General features: G+C 30.9%; 2 protein-coding genes across 2 annotated transcripts in view; one reads left to right on the top strand and one right to left on the bottom strand.

Annotated features, from left to right (window-relative positions):
- tea (telomere ends associated) overlaps positions 1 to 12717 on the bottom strand; it is a 42502-nt gene extending 29785 nt beyond the window's left edge. The window contains exons 1-5 of the mRNA XM_065514134.1: positions 12103 to 12717; positions 11789 to 11890; positions 11052 to 11150; positions 10926 to 10991; positions 9898 to 10851 (exon numbers count right to left, since the gene is read on the bottom strand). Coding sequence (XP_065370206.1) covers positions 9898 to 10851; positions 10926 to 10991; positions 11052 to 11150; positions 11789 to 11890; positions 12103 to 12586 — 1705 coding nt within the window. The 5' untranslated portion in view covers positions 12587 to 12717. The remainder of the gene's footprint in view (positions 1 to 9897; positions 10852 to 10925; positions 10992 to 11051; positions 11151 to 11788; positions 11891 to 12102) is intronic.
- Positions 12718 to 15036: 2319 nt separating this feature from the next.
- fdl (fused lobes) overlaps positions 15037 to 25150 on the top strand; it is a 122511-nt gene continuing 112397 nt past the window's right edge. The window contains exon 1 of the mRNA XM_065513653.1: positions 15037 to 15765. The gene's annotated coding sequence lies outside the window, so the exon portion shown is untranslated. The remainder of the gene's footprint in view (positions 15766 to 25150) is intronic.

Here is a 25150-nt window from a genome sequence, read left to right as displayed (position 1 = left end):
CCGTTTGTAATTTCTACATTTTTCATTTCCGACCCTATAAAGTATATATATTCTGGATCCTTATAGATAGCGGAGTCGATTAAGCCATGTCCGTCTGTCTGTCTGTCTGTCCGTCTGTCTGTCTGTTGAAATCAATTTTCTGAAGGCCCCAGATATCTCCGGGATCCAAATCTTCAACAATTCTGTCAGACATACTTTCGAGAATTTTGCTATTTAAAATCAGCAAAATCCGTCCATAAATAACGGAGATATGAGCAAAAATCCGAGACAACCTCTGAAAATTTCATCAAAAAACACAATGTATTGCATGCTTTGACAAAAAACAACAAAACGTATGTTTGGATGTGCAAGTTTTGTGTATTTTGTTTTTTTTTTGTGTTTTGTTTCTTTTGGCGTTGTTGTTGTTTTTTATACAACTAAACGGTTGTTTGGTTGTGTGTTGGTTTTTTTTTACAAAAAAGCAACAAAACGTAGGCTTGGATGTGCAGGCTTTGCGTATTTTGTTTTTTTTTTTGTGTTTTGTTTCTTTTGGCGTTGTTGTTGTTTTTTATACAATTAAACGTATGTTTGGATGTGTGTTGGTTTCATTGGCTTGCGTATTTTGTTTTTTCTTTTGGTGTTTTGTTTCGTTTGGCATTGTTGTTGTTTTTTGTGTTCTTGATAAATTTAGGATGCTGTACGCTGAAAGTGGGCAATGTACATACATATATACTAATTATAAACAAGTAAGAGTGCTATATTCGGCTATGCCGAATCTTATATACCCTTCACCTTTGTTGTGGATGCATTATTATTTTTTATAATTAGTATATATGTATGTACATTGCCCATTTTCAGCGTACAGCATCCTAAATTTATCAAGAACACAAAAAACAACAACAACGCCAAACGAAACAAAACACTAAAAGAAAAAACAAAAACAAAATACGCAAGGCACACATCCAAACATACGTTTAATTGTATAAAAAACAACAACAACGCCAAAAGAAACAAAACACAAAAAAAACAAAATACACAAAGCTTGCACATCCAAACATACGTTTTGTTGTTTTTTTTGTAAAAAAAACCAACACACAACCAAACAAACGTTTAGTTGTATAAAAAACAACAACAACGCCAAAAGAAACAAAACACAAGAAAAAACAAAATACACAAAACTTGCACATAGAAACATACGTTTTGTTGTTTTTTTGTCAAAGCATGCAACATTGTGTTTTTTGATGAAATTTTCAGAGGTTGTCTCGGATTTTTGCTCATATCTCCGTTATTTATGGACGGATTTTGCTGATTTTAAATAGCAAAATTCTCGAAAGTATATCTGACAGAATTGTTGAAGATTTGGATCCCGGAGATATCTGGGGCCTTCAGAAAATTGATTTCAACAGACAGACGGACAGACAGACAGACAGACAGACAGACAGACAGACAGACAGACGGACATGGCTTAATCGACTCCGCTATCTATAAGGATCCAGAATATATATACTTTATAGGGTCGGAAATGAAAAATGTAGAAATTACAAACGGAATGACAAACTTATACAGTTAGTGTCATTAATATTCGGTTTATTACTTTAACTATATAAATATGCTGGTATTATCGATAAAGATATAATTATCAGAAAAAGAAAAATGTCAAAAAAATCTAACAGAGCAAGTGTTCAAAAAAATTTACATAAATGGTTTGGTGGTTACCCTCCGACCTTGATATATTGATGAAAGTATGTAAACCCAATTTATTGCGTGTCATTATTATTCGGTTTTTTCCGTTATTTCTGAAAAAATTGTCAAAAACCGGTCAGTTAAGTAAATTTTTTGCAAAATATTAATACAACTTAACAAAAGTTAATAATAATTTTTATATTTTGTGGTAAAAAAATATAGTTTGTTGCCAGAGGCGAAAATGGGACGCAAAGGAAAAAATACTCCCGAAAAGATAGAAGTTGTAATTTTTCACTTCAAAACGGGTAAAAGTTACAAAACAATTTCGGAAATGCTTAATATGAAGAAGAATACAGTTGGAGACATAGTCCGAAGGTACAAAAATGAAGGTAGAATGCACTTACTAAAGCAGACAGGCAAGCCAAAAAACTAACCGATCGCGAAGAGAATTCGATTGTTAGAAAAATTAAAGCGAATCCGCGCTTAAGTGCACCAAAAATTGCCACAGATGTCTTAAATGAGTTTGGGAAAGAAGTGTCAACATCTACCATCCGAAGAACTATAAAGGCAAAAGATTTTAATGGTCGGGTAGCACGGCGTAAGCCATTGGTTAATTTACGTAACCGAAAAGCTCGTTTGAGTTTCGCAAGGGAGTACCTTAATAAACCGAAATCTTAGTGGGATTATGTTCTTTTTGCAGATGAAAGCAAATACAATGTATTTGGATCCAATGGGTACGTAATGGTATGGCGAACACCAAACGAAGAGCTACAACCTCAAAATTTGAAACCAGCTGTAAAACATGGAAATGGTCACGTTATGGTGTGGGGTTGTATGGGAGCTACGGGTGTTAGAAAATTGGTATTCATTGATGGAATCATGAATATGGAGTCATACTTAAATATTCTGTGCCAAAATTTAAAACAAAATGCTGATAAGCTGGGTATTTTGGACTCGTTAAAATGTTATCAAGATAACGACCCAGAACACAAGTCGCGTTTAATTCAAGAATGGCTCCTTTATAATTGTTCCAAGGTTCTTCAACCACCTGCTCAGTCCCCAGACCTCAATCCGATTGAGAATTTGTGGGATGAGTTACACCGGCGCATCCGAAAACACAAAATAACATCTATAACCGAGCTAAAATCTAAGCTTCAAGAAGAATTTGACCGCATCTCTGTGGCTTATACAGGTAGCATGGTCAAAAACATGTCAAATCGTCTAAGCGAAGTTATCAAACAAAATGGTTATCCCACACGGTACTAAACTTAAGTATTATAGTTTTTAAAATTAGTTATTTATTTATTTATAGTCAGTAAAACCGAATATTAATGACGATTAATATTTTATGTTACAGGAATTAAATTCATTTTTTATTTGAACTGTTATCGTTTTTAAATAAAATTTTGCATTTTCTAATACTTAATTGCATTTTTAATAATTACGCAAAAAAAATAAGCTTAAAAAACCAAATACGGCTTAAGAAACCTTATTTCAATATGTGGAATGAATAAAACCGAATATTAATGACACTAACTGTATATACCCTTCTCACGAAGCTGAAGGGTATAAAAATAATAATGCATCCACAACAAAGGTGAAGGGTATATAAGATTCGGCATAGCCGAATATAGCACTCTTACTTGTTATCTTTTGGAATTTTTAAATGCATTCATTGTGATTCGCGATAACTCACATTGCAAATATGCAGTACCGAGTCAAATTTTTAAACATCTTATAAGAGAGTGCTTTTGTTTTGTCCGTTGCGTTTTAAGTTTTTATATGATTTATCATTCTAAATTAATTTTTAATAAAATTATCTTTTACTAAATGAATATTAAATGAACCAGAGACGAGAAATTAAGAACGAAAAACAAAAAAATTTAAGTTTCTATCTAAAAAATAAAAAACACATGAGTTCAAAACGAAATATAATTGTATAAGTTCAAATACAAAATAACAAAAAAACAATAAACAATATTTATCGTAAAAGTTCAAAACTCTTTTGTTCTATAAAAAAAAAAATTAAAGAAAAAACTTTTCTTTTTGTACAAAAAAAAGTTTTTTTTATAATTTTTTAACAAAAAGTTAATACATGTATATGTATATACAGTGAATATTTTAAAAACTCAACATCAACAATTAATTCGTATATTCATTTTAGCAAACAAGAAGGCAAAATAAAAATGATTTTACCACATAATACATATGTTGGCAAAATTTTCTAATATTTAACATGAAATTTTTTCAATAAGTGTAGGATTAAGCTTCAAGAGTAAAATATTTTCTAAATGTTCTGCAGTCAAGTTTCGACGGTTTTTCGGCATTATAATGGGTAATGCACTGAATGCCCTTTCTACCGAAACTTGCGTTGCTGGTACAGCCAAAGCTACTTCTGCTATCTTGGATATTACATCGTTTTTAAAACTCTTTGATTTCCAAAATGTCAAAATATTAGTATTAAAAGGCAGTTTTTCTTCATATTGCAAATTTTCTAGGCTTTCTTGGATGGAACTGCAATTATTTCGCCTTGAGAAACTCAGAGCAGTTTTTATTTCTAATTTTCTATAACGATCCTCTATATTTTCATTTGGTGACGACACATTTGCTTCAAAACTGCCTTCTTCAAGAATTTTTTCTTTGATTTCCCCACTTAGTTTTAATTTATTATAAATTGTTAGTAGATGAGACTACGAAATAAAAATTGGTTGAATTTGTTGAGCTTTGCTCAATTATCTACTTTTTATTCCTTATTAAAAAAAATTAATTAAAATACTTACAATAGCGGTCTTCTTTTGATCCTCACTAATGTAGTTGGAACCCTTGAAACAAAATCGTTGGTCCATATATATAGCAGCTATAAAGGCCTTATTATCAACTAACACCTCTTTTCGTTTTTTTAAAGCATTCAACAATAATTTTGCAATATAGTTTGATTTGACATATCTTCTAATTCAGTTTCACACAAAAGCCATTCTCTGTAAAAATCACCCATTACGAGTTCCTTATATTGTAACAAGGTAGTCGCATCGGCAATTGGCTTGAAACTTTCTTTAAATGTCATAGCAAAATTCCAGTCGACCTCTACTGTAAAGTTGTTGTCGGATTCAATCCAAATTTTAGTTGCTATTAATGATTTTACCATTTCAAAAGTAGAACTCCATCTTGTCGTATTATCTAATACGGGCAGTGGGCTAGCTTTTAATTCCCGCATTTTTTTTCTAATAAGTTTAACTTTTTCTCGACAACTGTTTATGTTGTCTTTTAATTGCTTTAAAACATCCCAAGCTGCCAATTGCAATGTATGTGCTGCACAATGTACAACCGACAATGTCTCCGAAATACTTGTTGTCACATTGTCGAATACCTCGTCACTAAAATTTTCTTCGTTTTCAATATCACATTCCGAATATTCTTGCAATAGCTTTGATGTTTTAATAACATTGGCTCCATTATCAGTGGTAACAGAGTAGACCTGGCTTATATTTATGCCGTATTTTTCCAGAATGTCTAAAACTTGCTGTTTTAAAAACTGTGCGTGATGTCGTTCTTTTAGTTCGACCATTCCTACTGTATAAACTATAACTTCAAAATTTTGGTTAATGAATTGAATATTAACGCCCATTATGCTCCTCTCCATTCTACTAGCTATGTCCAGTTTCAAACAAATGTATTTCTTACTTACAGCAGCGCGTATTTCTAGGCGTACCAAATTTGCCATTTCATTTATGCATACTCCAATTGATTTTGAGTTAAATTTTATACCAAAGGTATCTGTCCACGGTTGCAACAAATTTTGAAATGCCTCGTTATTAAAATTGCTAAAGGGCATATTCATTTCTGTAATACTTTTGACAATACATTTCATAAATTCTTCCTTGTCCATTCTTAACTTAACACTTTGGATTTTTCTTTTTTTTGCTGTAGGTGACAAATTATCTTCTTCAGGTGAAATGGCTTGTTTATGTATATTGTTATAATGCCGTTTTATATTACCCATATGAGCTTTCAATATTTTAGAGCATAACAAACATTTTCCCATACCACTATTATCTAACTCCACATATGATTCCATATTGTATAATTTGAAACGACCCATTTTGCTTTCAGTATAATTTTTATATACAATTAAATATCTTTTAAATAGGAAAAAATTATTTGAATTAAATTTCGAAGTACAAAAAGGAAACGTTTTTTTATTTTTATTTTTCTCTAGAAAAAATTTTTTAAGAACTTTATTGTTTCTGAACTTCATGGATATTTATTTTGAATTTATATTTTTTATTTATTCTACATTCAAATTTTATATTATAAAAAAAAAACGTTTTCCGGTCCTTGAAATGAACATTAACAATATTAAAAAATTTACAAGTTGTGTACCTCAGGGTTCGGTCCTTGGACCCATATTATTTAATATTTATATTAATGACATTTTTGGAGATTTTGACAATATTCCGTCTTGTATTCCATTTGCATATGCAGATGATTTGTTTTTTCTTTTTTGTGGTGAAAGACATTACTTCTAATATAAGTAATTGGCTTCGAAATAACATGTTACTCGTAAACACTTTGAAAACAAAAGTTATGGTTTTTGGTTTACCTTTGGCGAAATTTTCCCTGACTATTGATGGTAGTTCAATTCAAATTGTTGATCATATCAAATGTCTTGGATTGTGGTTGGACAATAAGCTTAATTTTGACAGACATATTAATTTTGTTATATCCAGGTTGAATTACGCATTACGAAGGATTTATAATACTAATTTGATTTTACCTATGTATATAAAAATAATGATAATTCATTCATTAGTTATGCCCATATTTTTGTACGGCATTGAAATATACAGTGGTACCTTAGGATATAACATTAAAAAACTCACCAAATTGTTTAATAGAGTAATTCGTTACCTCTTCTCTTTACGACGCCGTACTCATGTATCGGTGTATGTTTGTAGGTTTTTAAAATGTTCATTTTTAAACTATATAAAATCTAGACTTTTATTCTGTTTTTATAACATGTTCAGAAATGGAAATATTTCACGGATGATTTCATTTTTTTCTTTTAGTCGATCTAGTCGCAATCGCCAAATTTTAATACCAAGACTGACATCAATTTTGGAACGCTCATTCCATGTGCGAGTAGCTAGGATATTTAATAGTTTGCCAAATTCTCTTAAAACATTTGAATATTCGTATAATACCTTTAAAAGCAAAATTCTTAATTATCTTGAAAATAATGATTTTTATTAACTGATACAGTATGCAATTGAGATTTGTTTGATTTTTTATTTATCTCTATCTATACTATTTATTTTTCTGTCTAATATTTTTATACCCTAGTTTTTAAGATTAGATATAAGTTTTCTAAATTTTTATTACACAGAAAAAAGAAATTCATAATTGGAATGAATTTTGTAATAAATATTATTAAGCGAACTTGACTTTTTTTTCGCAAACTTATTTCATTCAAAATAAGAATATGTTCATAAATATTATAAAATTTTACATGACGGAAATTTTTGCTTTTTTTACTTAATTTTTTTAATAAATTGCATTATAATTGTATTATATAATGAATTAGTGCAAGAATATTTGCATAATAGCCATATATTGGCCAATATTTTAAGATAAAAAGGAGAATATCTGAAACTTAAAAATTATCATTAAACATAATAAAACATTCATAAATATAAAAGCATTTCATCCTCTTAAATCAATTTAATCATTTTCGCGCTTTTTATATCATTTTGTAGCTGAAAATCATAAAAAACTAAAAATTTTCCATGAAAAATTTCAAACATTTTTGAACAACATAAAAATAAAAATGAAATTGAAATTATATTTTTCAAGCCTTCTACACAGAAAAAAGTTTCAACATAAATATTATGATTTGATTTCATAGATTTCAGTTCATAACATTTATTAATACTTTCTTAAATAGTATGATTTTTTTCATATTTTATGTTTTCAAACAAAATTTAGAAGGCTTGGAAAATATAATTTCAATTTCATTTTTATTTTTATGTTGTTCAAAAATGTTTGAAAATTTTCTTGGAATTTTTTTTTTATTTTTTTATGTTTTTCAGCTTCAAAATGAAAAATATGCGCGAAATTGACACATTTTTTAACAAGATGCTATTCTTCAATATTTATGAATGTTTTATCATGTTTAATTATATTTTTAAAATTTCAGATATTTCTGATTCATCTTAAAATATTGGCCAATATATGAAAACATTTTTGAACTAATTCATTACACAATACAATTATAATGCAATTTATTATAAAATACTACGAAATTTATGTAAAAAAGCAAAAAATTGCGTCATGTACAAATTAATAATATTTATGAACATGTTCTTATTCTGAATGAAAAAAGTTTGGGAAAAAAAAGTCAAGTTCGATTAATAATATTTATTACAAAATTCATTTCAATTATGAATTTCTTTTTTCTGTGTAGATTTTATTTCAAAACATAAAATATTAAAAAAATCATACTATTTAAGAAATTATTTATAAATGTTATGAATTGAAATCAATGAATTCGAATCATAATATTTATGTTGAAACTTTTTTCTGTGTATATCATTATTATTAAAAATTTTTTTGCAATGTAGTTTTTTTTTAAAAAAAGTGGAAAATTTGTTAACTATATATGGCCCATTGGGCTCAGTTATAATTGTATAATAATAATAAATAAACAAGTAAGAGAGCTATATTCGGCTGTGCCGAATTTTATATACCCTTCACCAAAATATACTTTAAAATAAAAATTTTAAATATTTTTAGGTAAACAAAATTTAATTTTTTTCCAGTTGTTTTTTCGAAATTGTTTTTTAAAATTTTTTTTTTTTTTAAATTTAATAATTTTTTTTTTTAATTTCCAAATAATTTTTTTTTAGTTTTTAATATTTAGTGAAAAAAAATTTTGGTGGAAAAAAAAATTCGGGTTAAAAAATATTTTTCTGATTTTTACCCATTGTATGTCCATCTTACTATGGTCTTATATACGTCGTTGCACAGGTCTTTGAAATATCTATCATTAGATATCCATATTGTCTATATTAATGATTTAGTAATCCAGATATGGGTCAAAAATAGGTCAAAAATCGAGGTTGTCCTGGTTTTTTCCTTATATCTCAGCCATTTGTGCACCGATTTTAAATAGCAACCGAGCCGGAAGAATTTCGGAGATATTGATGTATCATTCGTGTATGGAAGTTATTTGGGGGCTTCAGAAAGTTGATTTCAACACACAGACGGACATGGCTATATCGACTCCGCTATCTATAACGATTCAGAATATATATACTTTGTGGGGTCGCAAACGAAAAAAGGAGAAATTACAAACGGAATGACAAACTTATATATACCCTTGTCAAATAAGCCGTTTTTATAAAAAAACAAGTAAGAGAGCTATATTCGGCTGTGCCGAATCTTATATACCCTTCACCAAATTATACTTAAAAATATATTTTTTTTAATATTTTTATTTAAACAAAATCAAAATTTTGTATGTCCAACTTACTATGGTCCTATATACGTCTATGCAAAGGTCTTTGAAATATCTATCATTAGGTTTATTGTCTATATTAATGACTTAGTAATCCATATATAGGTAAAAAATAGGTCAAAAATCGAGGTTGTCCTAGTTTTTTCCTTATATCTCAGCGACTTGTGGACCGATTTTCTCGATTTTAAATAGCGACCGAGCCGGAAGAATTTCGGAGATATTGATTTATGAATCGTGTATGTAAGTTATTAGGTGGCTTCGGAAAGTTGATTTCAACACACAGACGGACAGACGGACATGGCTATATCGATTCCGCTATCTATAACGATCCAGAATATATATACTTTACGGGTTCGCAAATGAAAAATGTGGAAATTACAAACGGAATGACAAACTTATATATACCCTTGCCACTCATGGTGAAGGGTATAAAAATATGAATTGAAAAAATCCATTGAGGGGGTGCTTTAGTTATGGCCAATACTGTATATATTTATTTAATTCCTAAAAATTGTTGCTTAGAGAATTGAATTTCTTTATAGCAAAGTGAAACAATATTTTTTAAATTCACAAATAGTAGATTTTATGAACCGAATAATTTTTATTCGCTTTTTTATTCGTTAAATTTTTATCTACTTTTACCAGCAAAAATGTTTAATATTAAAAGGAGAAACATTTTTGGCTTCGAAAGTTCGAAAAATATTAACTGAAATTAAACTTACCAGTATGTTGCTGTGCACTAATTTCCTCCCCTTTATTGCTCTCAACTGGCAAATTAAATTCAAACGAAACAAGTTCTTCTATTCGAAAGCTACTCAATGATGTTGACTTTACTATGCCTTCAGGTATTTGTAGTAACCGATTTTTAAGAGAATTTGGCAATGGTTTAAAACGTATCGGAAATGTTTCTCGTATGGTGGGTGACAAGTAAAATGCTCGATAGTAGTTGTGTAAAGTGCTGTCGAAAGCTTCCTGGGAATTTTTGTATTTATCATATAACTCTTTATTATCTTGGACTTTTATTTTGAAGAGTTTTTCCACAATTTCCTCATGATGAGAATATTTTTTAAACTCATCCAGGGTAACGGGTATGTTTGCAATCGCACCAGCTGAGTGATCAGTAAGTAAAGGAATATTATTTTGTTGGGTTACATTGTTAACTTGTTCATTGCAATTATTGACAGCCTCCGGCATTATTGCTTTTTGATTGACATCATTAGTATCCATATCTTGTGGTGCTTCATTCTTATTTTGTTCAATTACTTTGTTTTCTACAGCTGGTTCTGTTACTGGGGTATTGGTTATGGGTAGTATTTGCGCTTCAGTTTTATTATTTGTGTTATTATTTTCTTGATCATTCTTTAAGTAAAGATTTGTGGGAATATTAAAAAAAATATTTTTAATATGTTCCGGTGAATTTGCTGCCAATTGAATTTTGTTAATAGGTTCAATTGTTCTATATTCGGGGGCTAAGTAAAATAATAAATACAATTGTTGCACTTTAATGCGTAGTTGAAAATCACTTTTATGTTTATTTTCCCAAAATTCTGCGACTAATTGTTTAATATTACTGTTTTTACGAAATTCCTTTATGGTTAACGGGCAACAATGGATGTAGGGTACTAAAGCTTTGTAGTTAAAGTCGGGATTCAAATGGACAGATTCATCTTTAGATTCTTAAAATATATAAGATATGAAATGGTATTTTTTATATAGAGTTATTAAGCTTTTAGTGTGTTGTCTAAATTACCTGTATTAGGAATTGCTGGTTTATAATTGTTATTTGCCATGAGTCCTGTTTGTTTATCGTTTGAAGCTAAAATAGAAAGGATCACCATTAATGTTCTTTAAAACTTTAAGAAATGATTTTCCTTACGTTTTGTAGAAGATGCTTTAGAGTTTTCAGATTTATTATTTTCAATAGAGCTGATGTTGACATTAGATTGTTTTGAATTGATTTTAGGAGAAGTTAGGTCTGAAATAAAATTTTTCAGAATATTATTTTCATGTCATTATTTGTAAGGCCTTATTTTCTTAATCCCGACGAAGCGCGCGATGGTTTTAAAGAGTATTTCATTAAAGTGTGTATGAGATATCATCCGACATTTTTGTGGCTTATTCGCGACTTAACCCTCTAATACCCAAGCCCAAGCTACCCAAGGCACTCATTACAAAAATGCCAAAAAATGCAAATATAAATGATTTTGCATTTCAAAAACGCATTAAACAGTTGCTATAAAACGCACTTAAACATTTTAAAAAGCTTTTAAAGAAAAGTTTAATACAGTCAAATTGCACGATCTTGGTACATGACCTCAAATCACTCGTCCACAATTTACAATGTGATATGTGCTGTGTAGCGCCGTCCTGTTGAAACCACATTTCGACAGATGTAGCTTCAATAATATGCTATCAACTGTCAATGTTCGGAAGTTCCTATTGGAAGACGCCAGAAATTATACAAGTTGCTTTGCCTTTTTAAAACAATAGAATTTTCATGAAAACAAAAGAAATGTCGGACATTTTGACGCCGGGATTTTGAAATAAGGCCCTACATTTTATAAACTATGTATATTATTTGGAATATTAATTTTAAAGATATATTTTTCATACTTTTAGATGAGGATGCAAAATGTTCTCTATTTTTCTGTCCAGGCGAATTAATTTTGGCATTTATTTGTTTTGAAGAGCAGGAAATATCAGGTGAACTCAAAGCTGAAAAAAAATATTTATTGATCAAAAATTGGATTCAAATGAGTTTATAAATTTGGATGCCAAATACGATTTTAAAGCTATTTCGAAAAGCTTTCAAAGGATTGTGGCGATCCAATAACAAAGAGGCTTGGAAAAAAATCTTTCACCTTATTTCAAGATTTTTATTTTCCTTGCAGCCCATAAACTAAATTTGTTTCAAAAAATCTACTTACGTTCACTATCATCTTCCACCTCATGATCATCGATCATTGCTGAAATTAAAGCCCGACTTTTAAGTTCCTTCTTTTTTGCACCATTACTATAAGACGCTTCTAACTCATTGTTATTTTTACTATTATTGTCAATGTCATTAATAACTTCCTGTATTACATCAATTTCTTCGTTATTTTCTCCTGGTGACCCCGTGACACTTATGTTTTCAGTGTCCTGCACTGGTATTACTAATAATTTATCTTTTATTTTTTTAGGCACTGGTTTTAAACTTATGTGATACTTTTCTCTTATTTTTGGTTTTAAATAAAAGGCTTCATAATAAGATCTTAGGGCTTTTTCTTTACAATCTTTTCTTTTGAGCATTGCTTCATAGGCTTCTTTGTTGCCATTGGCCTTGTGTTTCAGCATCACTGAGACACATTCTTCGTGGTTGGTATATTTTTTGAAAAATCCATAGGATACAGGAATTTTCTTGGAAGTCATAGTTAGAAATTGTTCATCACATCAACATGCAAAAGAGTACTTTATTTTTTTAAGTGTTTTTGCTTGCCCTATATTAACTTTGATCACTATTTAATAATATTTTCTTAATTTAATTAGCAAAAATTACTCAATTTGTGGCTTTATATTCAACAAAATGTTTTGATGAAAAGCGGTAAAAAATATTTCTTGTTTTGGCGTCTTAACTTTAACCGGGTGATTCAAATAAAATCTATTTACCAAAATACAAATGTTGCCAGATCAGAAAATATATGTGAAGTACACGCAAAAAAATTTAAAAGCAGTTTAAACTCTAATCAGAAATAGCCAACTCCAAGAAATTTGCAGGAACAGAAAATAATGGGTATTCATGAAATTTCAAACATAACAAGAGTATTAGGCCTCGTTTCACATTAGGCAATTTAGTAATTAAATGTGTATGCTTTAATCACACCGAATCATAGAAAGAAGAAATTGTACATTAATGACAGCTGAAGTGACTGCTTTTTGCATAGTCCCGATAGACTAGACGATAGTGTCCAGCACACTATCAATCCAAGGGTTGCGGGTTCGATTCCTGCCAGAGACTCAGGATGTTTTTGCATACAAGCAAAACGCTTCACAGTTTGTGTTTGTTTTTTTTTAAATAATAATTGCTCAAGCAATCAGTAGGACCCCATTCACACTAGGCAATTTAGTTGCGCAAGTCTCTTGCCCAACAACAAAACAGCATGCAAAATTTTCTTCTCCTTAACCCGACATAACCTCTGGCATTTATTTAATTATTTCGAGCAATTTGACCGATTTGAACAAGACACGTCCTCTTTTTGGGCAATTTTGATCCATGGGTACACGCTCTTATTTGGGGGTTACACGATCAAGTTTTAATACACTCACACGTTTTACTAATACACACAAAGGCCGTCCAACAGCATGGCAGATCGCTCGTTTGAACATGCCATCAGTTTAACCCGACCGCGATACCAGCCGGAATCATCACACTGAGGGGGGTCCCGGATTCTCTTTGAGAACTCGCCAGAACACTCCCATCAGCTTTCTGCGCACCATATCCCAATTTGCATGAGATATGGAGCAGTCAGAGTCACTCCGATCGATGACAGCCCGAACAAGATGACCTTTTGCCACCTCGCTGAAGGATTTGTCAACCGATCGTTGAGACTCAGGACGTTTCGTCGCGGGCTGCTGGCTCTGCGATTGCGCCTCCTCCTCGGGACGTTGCCGTTTAGGCGCGTCCTCAGACGCATGAGGAGGATTCTGCAGGTCAGCTAGGATGTTCCTTGTCCAGCTAAGTGATGATAAATCATCAGCTGAAAGTGACTCGGCAGGTTTGTTGCCTAACCGGTCGATAATTTTCTCGGCGGCTCGCCGTCTCAAAAAAGCCCTTCCGGCCCCCGACCGGATACATAGGGCACTGTTTGTCGTCATTCATTATCGGACGGACCGACATAAAAGTTGCATTTTATACCTAGCTGACAGGTGAAAGAACCGCCCAATATGGGAACAGACGCTGGTGGATTTCGGACTCTGTAAGGGAAAGGTACAGAGGACCCAAGGTATCCACAAGAACGGACATGTACTGTCAAGAGGGCCCAATCTTATTGAAAGGGAAAACCCTCAGACAGTAACGTCAAGTAGCCGCCCCATAGGGGATATACAGACGCTTCTTGACAAGGGGAAGGGTAGTTCTTAGTATGTGCTCACCATGAGCCCCTCTGGTATGGTTGTACCTGCCAGCACGGCCTCAATGGCTCCTTGCACTTAAGCCTCTGTATCGCGTCAAGATGACTACCCATCGCAGAGGAGGGTAGCAAATGTTAGAAAACAGCTGATTGATGTATATGAACTATTAAAAACATAAAATTGTATGCAAAGTAAATTAATAAAGTAGACTCAGTAGAACAGCTGACTATTTTTTTTACTTTGGTCTGAACTGTCAATTCACTTGTGGTTGTTGTGGCGAAAAATACAACAAGCCCAAAAGCAAAAACAACAACAGGCAACTTTGACAGCTCAGACCTTAAACCAAAAACAAAATTGTTTGTGGTTTTTGTAAATGTTGTATTTGTTGTAGTACTGTCGCTACTTTATTAATTTACTTTGATTGTATGGATATTTAAATTGCATGGATATTTAAATAGAGGCAGGCTATGTTATTATAAAATCAGAATATAATAGGGCGAAAGTATTCTGTCAGTTTCGCGCTCGATTTTTACATTTGCGTAGCTGTCAGCTGCACTTGAAGCAAAAGTATTGTATGAGCTTAACATTTCTATGTTAACAACATAGGCCCCCCCACTGACTACAACTAAACATCTGGCAGCACGCAAGAGCACCATATTCTCATTATGAAGAGAACTGTCAAATTGTCGTCAGTTGTTTTTTTTCTGTCTCCCAAAATCGATGTAAGAAAAACTACACTTGGGATTTTTGTAAAGAAGTGCAAAAGAAATATTGTATTTTGCAATTAAGTAAAAAAACATAAAATAATTAAACCACAAAGTATCGGGCTAAATGCAAACAAAGAATCCTACTTAGTATAAGTATAATTAAATTATATGAAAGTGCAATACAATTATTGGTAAAAATGAAACAAAATTTTAAGTGATGTGAAAGTTTATATTCATGAGTTTGTAGATGCGTGCGTGTGTTTTTTGCAACTAAAAAAAATAAGAAAAAGTAAATAATTCCGCAGACGTAAAAAGGGGGCTAAAGAAGCAATAAAATTATATGAAATTTATTTAAATAACAAATAAAAATGTGTTTAAGCTTATCAATATATTAGTATAAATTGTTTATGTTTTTGTTTTCTTAAGAAAAAAGTGTTGAAAAAAAATGTTTACTGTATAAACAACAAGAACAAACAATATTGTATTTACTTTTGGCTGTTACCCTGACAACAACAACAACAAGTAAAATACTGTCGGCTACGATTTTTGTTATTTGGAGTGGTTTATGTGCTAGTCGTTTACGTTGCTATTAACAGAGTGACTATTATTCACACCCATTCATTCAGTCAGTCAGCCGCCCAGTCAGTCCAACAACATTGTCCTTATTTCAACTGGAAGCCGGAGTATTTTGCCGTAAACAACTTCCTTGTTTATCAGGCGTTTCGGGTCATGCTAATTACTGTATTCCGTCAACACTATTTTAATCATCGGAAGGTAAGTTCAACTATGATTCAGTGATATGTAGGTCTTAAATTTATGAAAAAATATAAAATTTAAACTGCTGTTTTCTGTTATCATGAAAACTATATTTATTCAAGATGTTTTATGTGAGATGATTTCATCGTTGGTGTCAAATCTCTTTCCGCAGAGCAATTTCTTTGGTTTTGGAAACAAGAACTAATACCTTGGTACGAAATCTGGAGAATAGGCGGAAGAGGGAGCATTTCGTAGTCTAATTCATGGTTATTTACCATTAAACTTTATGTACCCTTCTGTGCACTTTTGTGTGTGAGCAAACGCAGCAGCCCTCTTGCTGAAAGATTCCTCATACCCAAGTAAACATTCAAAAATTAAACCACTGAGCCATGTAAGATGCCTATGGCTTCCAAAATCTCTCGCACTTTCAATCTCCGATCGGCCAACACGGATGTAGAGAGCTCAACTGGGCATCCAGAACGTTCGACATCATCAGTGAAATTCATTAAACCACTTTTAAATCATTGAAATTGATGGTGCAGAGTTCCCATAGTATTTATCAACCTTAGCCTTAGTTTGAGTGATGGTTTTTTCAACAAAAAATAATTAATGTGCAGAAGAAATTCCAATTTCTCCTCAAGTCACGAGATAGTCTGCTATCAATGACTGTCCAACACAAACTAAATGACGCAGCTATTTCAAATTTTGACAGGAGTCAACTGACAGATGCCTGTTGACAGGTGCAACAATTTACTTTACTAGATCGTCTTTAATATTTAAAAATACCCAAAATATATACATATTTTCTTTAATGAAATTACTGTCGTCGTGCAAAATATGCAAATTTATGCACGGTTCAGCAAAAAATGCTTACTTTTCAAGCTTTTTGCTTGAAAAACTTGCCCTGCTTATAGTGTTATTAATGTTATGACTTATTTATAAGCTGTTGTGGTAAATACTTGCCTCCAATGATATCACATTTTTAAAATAAACAGTAAAAATTCGATTGTGCATTTCCAGAATTTAGCATTTTAAACTTTTTATTAATCACTTCGTCAGCAACATTTTCTTCTTATAATGTTAGTGAAAAAACAAGTTAAAACTGGGAAGAAAGCAGAAATGTTTCACCAAATTTCAAGATTTGGTTAAGAATTTATTAGATGGAGATTTTCACGTTACCGAAGGCGTTACTCGTACGCCTTTGAATTGAATATAAAAATTTGTTTTCCTAATTTTCTTTTTAACTTGTTATACTCTTTACCATGAATGACAAGGCTATATATAAGTTTGGCATTCACGATGTATGTCTGTCGGTATGTTCGTCGGTCTGTTGAAATCAAGTTTCTGAAGCTCTCAAAAAACGTACGTACATGATTAATACACCTATATATCCGCTATAGACCTACATAGATGGCTATTTTAAAGCGAGAAACTCGGATACCTCAATTTTTCACCCATTTTTAGCATGATTTACCAAACAAATGTTTCACCGAACTTGTTTTTTATATATTTATTTTTTTATACAATTTCTTCTGGTTTTTAGAGTTAAAGCTACTAAATTTTGATTGAAGTTAAATGTTCAGCCACTTGATTAGAACAATCTTGGAGTACTGATAACAAACGATACCAGAACGCGACATTGGAACGAAAAAATAAAAATGTACGATTAATCGAGCATTGTTGGGACTCTTTTAATTTATTTTATATTCTTTTGTAAAGAATAAATACCTACTAAAGAGAAAATGTGACTAAAAGTACTTAAGAGCAAGCAAAAATATATTTTCAGTTATCAGTCCAATTTTCTCTTGATAACAACTCAGATTTGCCGGAACTAATGTATTTATAGAAATTTAAATATTTTTAGAATACATTTATGACCTCGGATAGCTCTCATTTCATTTTACGGGAAAAGTTTTAATAGAAAATCGCTATGTAATTAAAAGTTACATAAAATTAGTTTAAAATCGCTTCATACCTAAACCTAGGTTCCATAAAAAATTCTATTACAGGCTCACAAGCATTAAGATGTTTCTGGATTTCTCACAGATTTTATGCCTTATCAATTTATAGTTATTGCAGCATTATTATTTCTTGAAAAAAGATTTCAACTTTGTGCCACATATTCGTGATTTTTTTTTTTTAACATGCCCTTACATTGTTTGTTGTTGACCTATTTATTGTCAACAAAGAAATAGCTAATAAACTTCTTAAATCATACACAAACACACCCATTATAGTACAAGTACTATGTTTATAGTTTATCTTAGAAAATTTTCCTTTTATCCTATTGACATGTAAGATTGTACGAATTATTCAGACATCATTTTTTCTTTTATATTCACTTGAAATACATATTTGTTGCGGTTGTTTTTTGTTCTATTGTTTGTTTTTTTTTTCCTATTTTTATACCCTTCATCATGAGTGGTAAGGATATAAATAAGTTTGTCAATCTGTTTGTAAGTTCTACATTTTTCATTTGGGACCTCATGAAAAATATGTATTCTGAAGTGTTATAATTATCGGAATCTTTATTGCCATATCTGTGTGTTGAAAACAAATTATGGAAGACTATAGATAAATTACATACATGATTGATAATTCAATATATCCGCAATAGTCCCGCTTAGATTGCTATTTAAATTCATGATAATCGACCCACAAATGAATGAGATATAAGCAAACAAAAAACCCACCACGATTGTTTACCTATTTTTGGTCTACATTTATTTGTATTACTATTTCAGTAATATAGACAATATGGATATCCAAAGATAGACATATCAAAGATCTTTCAAAAGACGTAAAAATAAAATATTTTAAATCTTTATCTTTAAGTATACAATGGTGAAGGTTATATAAGATTCGGCACAGCCGAATATAGATCTCTTACTTACTTTCTCTTAAGATTATCTAAAATTGTTTTTAGTTTTTGAGTATTAAATGTTTTGTTTTAGGTTTTCTTGAAATGAATTTTGTTTTCTGCAGCAAATCGTTGGCTCTTAAGATGATTAGCATAATCGCTTTCTTTTTCTTAAAGTTTTTTGTATACAAAATTATGTTTGTCATTCCGTTTGTAATTTTAACATTTTTCATTTGTGACGCCACAAAGTATATATATTCTGGATCGTTATAGATAGCAAAATTGATATGTCCGTCTGTATGTTGAAATCAACTCTCCGTAGCCCCCTAAGTCATTAATACAGATAATATGGATATCTAATTATAGATATTTCAAAGTCCTTTGCAACTATGTATATATACAGTGGTTGACAAAACAATGGAAACTTTTCCAAATATTCCATATGTAGCCCAAAATTTCAAATATTTTTTTTAAAATAAAATTTTTTTTTTTAGTATTTTACTTGTATAGTTTTATTTATATAAATTAACTGAAAAACAAACAACATAATTAATTATATTCTGAAAAAAGGGAACAAAATTAAAAATATTCACTATTTCGCTACTGACAAAACAATGGAAACTTTTAAACTTCTGCAAGAAAGAAGTGTAAAACGAAAATAATATTTAAAAGAACGATGTAAAAAGCATCCTCTTTACAGTTATTTTATTTTTAAATTCTGTTAATTTTTCACAATTTCTTTTCCTAATATTATGGTATGTGGATGTTTTTCAGGGCAAGGTATGGGTCCAATTCATATTATAAAAGATACCATGACAGGTATAGGATACAGAACCATATTAAACGATGTTATGTATCCATACGCTGAGGAAAATATGCCCTTAGTTTGTAGATTCCAACACGACAACGACCCGAAACACACCTCTATGGTTGAAACCGAGTGGTTCCCATCCAACGAGGTACGTGTTTTGAAGTGGCCTGCCCAATCGCCAGATCTCAATCCCATAGAAAATATATGGGAAATTGTAGATCGTAAAATAAGGACCCAAAATTACACCAGGAAGGAAGATTTATCGGAGGCGGTTATAAGGGAATGGCAAAATATTTCATAAGATACCATTGACTCTTGAATTGGTTCAATGCATCGTCTATGTGTAGCAGTTATAAAAAATAAGGGATACCCAACAAAATATTGAGTTATTGCAAAGTTTAGACCATATTTGTTAAAATAATACCTAAGTTTCCATTGTTTTGTCAATGCCGTAATAAAGAAATCTTTTAATTTTGTTTTCTCATTTTTAGAATTTAATTATGTCCTTTGTTTTTTGTTAAATTAAGTTAATAAAAGCATACAAATAAAATACTAAAAAAATGTTAAAATTTTTTAAAAAAATTATTTCAGATTTTAGGCCGCTATGGTCGTTGCAAAGGTCTTTGAAATATCTATCATTAGATATCCATATTGTCTATATTAATGACTTAGTAATCCAGATATAGGTCAAAAATAGGTAAAAAACCATGGTTGTCCTGGTTTTTTCCTCATATCTCAGCCATTTGTGGACCGATTTTGCTGATTTTAAATAGGAAACTTTTCGAAAGCATGTTTGACAGAGTTATTGAAGATTTGGATCCCGAAGATATCTGGGATCTTCTGGAAAAAAATATTATATTGTGGAAATTACAAACGGAATGACAAACTTATATATACCCTTCTCATCAAGGTGAAGGGTATTAAAACAACTTTCTCTTCAAGATGTCTATCATATTAAGAGAGTGATGCTGCCAAAGACCTAATAAATAAACTGAAATATGCTAAAATCAAGATAATTACATAATTTCGGAAACTAATAGCACATTTAACAAGTTTAGGATTGTTTCCGATTAGCCCAAATATTATTTATTTTTTAAACCAAATATTAGCTTTGGTTTCATTTGGACATTAGGTTCTTTTTTGCCCTTTTATAAAATAATGAGTACAATTTGTTTGGCTTTTGTTATAGACTGAAAACTAAACCATGTATTTAGCACACATTTGCAATAAAATTGCATGCCGTCACACCCACGTGCCTCTAACACAGACAGATTAGGTAAACGACTGACATACTACTGCACGATTATCGATTTCATTCTTAATTACATATAAGAGTATAGAAATATGTTTGCAATACAATGTAGTAATAATAACAATAACAATGATAATGTGGATGATGTTGATGATGATTCTGGTTACAAAACCGTCTCACGTTATTGTCATTGTATGTTTTAGTAGTTTTTTTATATTTTTATTGTGGCAATAACGAATGGAACAGTGTTTCAAAACTAACTACAAGATTTCACCAGCTTCCATAAAAAATTCTTAATTAACGAGAACTATTATACAATACTAGCACATCACCCGCTACTTCGTTAGCATATATTTTGATATTAAACAAGTAAGAGAGCTATATTCGGCTGTGCCGAATCTTATATACCCTTCACCAAATTATACTTTAAAATACATTTTTTTAAATATTTTTAGGTAAACAAAATTTAATTTTTTTTTTGAAATTGTTTTTTAATTTTTTTTAAAAAAAGTTTTCCAAATTTTTTTTTTTTTGGAAAAAAATGTATGACAAAAAAAATGTTTGAAGAAAAAAAATTCGGGTTAAAAAATATTTTTCCCGATTTTGACCCATTATAGGTCCAACTTACTATAGCCTTATCTACATCGTTGCAATGGACTTTGAAATATCTATCGTTAGATATCCACATTGTCTATATTAATGACTTAGTAATCCAGATATAGATCAAAAATAGGTCAAAAATCGAGGTTGTCCCGGTTTTTTGCTCATTTCTCCGTTATTTATGGACCGATTTTGCTGAAGAATTATTGAAGATTTGGATCCCAAAGATATCTGGGGTCTTCAGAAACTTGATTTCAACAGACAGACGGACAGACAGACAGACGGACATGCCTTAATCGACTCCGCTATCTATAAGGATCCAGAATATACAGTATTGGCCATATCTAAAGCACCCCCTCAATGGATTTTTTCAAATCATGATTTTTTTGATAAAAACGGCTTTTTTGGGATGTATTTTGTATATATTTTATTAACTAATATTGTTAATGTTCATTTAATATTCATTTGGTAAAAGATAATTTTATTAAAAATTAATTTAAAATGATAAATCATATAAAAACTCAAAACGCAACGGACAAAACAAAAGCACCCTCTTATAAGATGTTTAAAAATTTGACTCGGTACTGCATATTTGCAATGTGAGTTATCGGGAATCACAATGAATGCATTTAAAAATTCCAAAAGATAAAAATAAAGGAAGACGTATTGTGCAAAATTTAAGTTTTATACAGTTTATTGTGAAAAAAAACAATGACAAGGAACAAGTACTCTAGTGAATTTAAAATTAAAGTTATTGAAGACTGAAAGACGGGCTTATCACTACATGAATTGAGTAAAAAATATTCAATTAACAGATCAGTTATTTCCAGGCTCGTTTCAAAATTTTTTTAAGACTGGTCGCATATCACCGGTACATTCTGGAGGTCGTTCGCGAAAAAAAACACGATATTATGATTCCTTGATCAAAAGAGCAATACAAAAAGATCCTACAGCATCTGCTATTCAAGTAGGAACAAGTTTAAGAATATGCGTTAGCGAAAGAACAATCCGTAGAAGAGTAGTAGAAGCCCGATTATTCAGCTGACGACCAGCAAAAAAAGCTAAGAACAAGAAAGCTAGACTGAAGTTTGCCAAAGCCCACATCGACTGGAGTGTCCAAAAATGAAAGACAGTACTGTTCCCTGACAAATCCAAATACAACTTAAAAAGTTCCGCTGAAATAAAGACTGAATCCTAAGTATTGCAAAGGAACAATTAAACATGGAGGTGGCAATGTAATGGTCTGGGGTTGCTTTTTTAGTCAAGGATTTGGGCCAAATCATAAAATTTATGGAATTATGGATCGTAATGTGTTGCCTTATGCCAGTGAAGAGATGCCAATTATAGGGAGCTTCCAACAGGATAACGATCCTAAGCACCCCTCCAAAGTTTGTAAGACTTGGCTACAGAGCAATAAGATTCAAGTTCTTCATTGGCCTGGTCAATCTCCCGATCTCAATCCTATTGAGAACTTGTGGCACATTGTTAATATGAAAATAAATCGTGAAAATTGCTAAAATAAGGATCGGAAATTTTCACGATATATTTCATGCCGTTAAAATAGCCTGGGAAGGAATATCGAAAAACGTCATAAAACATAATATCTTCTATGCCAAGAGATGTTCTTGTGCCATCCAAAACAAAGGATTTGCAACAAAAAATTAATAAAAAAAAATTTTATAGTGTATCCTTGAAGGGGTGCTTTAGTTTTGTCCGTTTCATTTTCTACCTTAAAATATTTTTTGATTTTAAGTTACCTCTTATAGAAAGGTTAACTTTGAAAGTATTTGTTTATCAATACTAAACATATTAACAAATGAAAATAATACAAATATGTAGATATTTAAAACTTTAATTTTATACAAAAAAATACCATATGAAAAAAATTCATTTAGGGGGTGCTTTAGTTATGGCCAATACTGTATGCTTAATTTTATGTTTACAGGTTCATTATTATAGAAAATTCAAAAAAGTACCATTACAATAAAAGTAATATGAAGTACCCCCTTGAATTTTTACTCACATTGGACCATGTCCATTATTACAGAAAATTATTATTATTACAGAAAATTCAAAAAAAAAACCATTATAATATAGAAAAAGTATCAAAAAGCCCCAATTTGTGGTTTCCCCTTCACTTGGGTCCATATAACCTTTATTTCATATTTCTAGGTTCATTGGTGAATAAATTACAAAAGGTACCATTCGAATAAAGAAAAAGTACCAAAAAGTCTTCCCCTATAATTCTCACCCACTGAGGACCATATATGCTTAATTTCATGTTTCTAAGTCCATTGTTATAGAAAATTAAAAAAGTACCATTAGAAGCATAAAAAAGTACCTATAGTTCAGTTCTTACATTTTGGTACCTAAATATAATACCCTATTCCTAATACGATAAGTGTAATAATTTAAAATATTAAAAAAGTACCATTAGGAGAAAAGTACCAATTTCCCTTTTCCTCCTGAACAATTTCCCATTTTCCTCTTGACATTTTAAAATATTCCATTTTTCTAAAATTGTTTATGCTACAGACATGTCTCAAAATATTAAAATCTGTGTTAATGTGCCCCAGAAAAATATGTTTTAAAAAAAAGTACCAAACTGTTTACCCGGATTTGGCCCAATATACACCTTGGCACTCAAGCTCCATATAACACTCTGTTAGTTAATTTTTGTATGAATCCAGGAACCAATGTTAAACAAATTATCAAAATTGGCTTAATAATTTCTTAAAATTTGGTACCTTTTTTATCCCCATTGCGGTAGTAAAATTTTATTCAAATAAATTTCTGTATCGTGGTGGGAGCTCATAATAAAATATTCGTATGTCTATGTCAAATTATAGAAAAACATATTTTATGAAAAAGTACCAAAAATAAATAAAATTTTTATCTAAAAAGTACCAAACTTATATTTTCAATTTTTTGATAAGTAAAGAATACATAGATGCCATTTAAAAGTATGTTTTTCACATATTGAAAATTTCCTTTCAAAATTTCACCGAATTTCTCTCGCATTAAAACACAGTTTAACCCTGATTTTAATCCATACTACTGAACAGTTTATCGATGTGGTTGGTGCAAATACTCAATTCAAATGTGTGACAGCTTTTCTTGTTGTTTGTTATTAATACTGTTGAATTGCTGTTGTGGGTCTCTGTTTGTAGTTGCTTGTCATACACTATTTGTTTGTCTCTGTTATATTCACATTCTATAATCATTTATTATTGTCTCTCCCTCGAAATTTTTGCATTTTTATTTATAAATAAAATTCAAACAACATAATCGACCAGCTGTTAGACACTGCGTCATACTCGCACATACATATTTAGTACAAACTCACACCACATACTTGATTAAGAAGAAGTGTTGTCAATAAAATAATTCTTATACAAAATTATTTTTAGGATTTTTTCTAATTTTTAGCTTTCGTTTTAAAAGATCTGTACAATATAAATTTATTCAAAGTATTGGCCATTGTTAGCTATGAACTTTCCCCACCTTTCTGGCAACATATGAATTTCGAGCCAAAAGAACTGCTTATCTTTGAGGCCAAGAACGAATCAAGCCAATATCGGATACTCTGTTCTAAAGTGAAGAGTATCCTAGAGAGAGCATTCTGCATCGATCGAAACAAATAGTAGTCGGACGGAATACGGTCTGGACTATAAAGCGGACGAGGCAAAACTTCCCAACCACTTCATTATAAATCGTTTTTAACAGGTATTGCAACATGTGGTCGAGCGTTGTCATGATGGAATATTATGATTTCATGTCTGGCCGCATATTCTGTTGCGTTCGGTACAAGTTCCCTGTGATTGTCTGGTCAGATTTCAGCAGTTCATAATCGACCCTTTGCTCCCTCCAAATACAGAGA

This window comes from Calliphora vicina, chromosome 5, assembly GCF_958450345.1.
Source record: "Calliphora vicina chromosome 5, idCalVici1.1, whole genome shotgun sequence".
In the NCBI taxonomy this organism is placed as follows: Eukaryota; Metazoa; Arthropoda; class Insecta; order Diptera; family Calliphoridae; genus Calliphora; species Calliphora vicina.
Note: the sequence above shows the minus strand (reverse complement) of the source record. Positions and strands in the feature narration are given on the sequence as shown.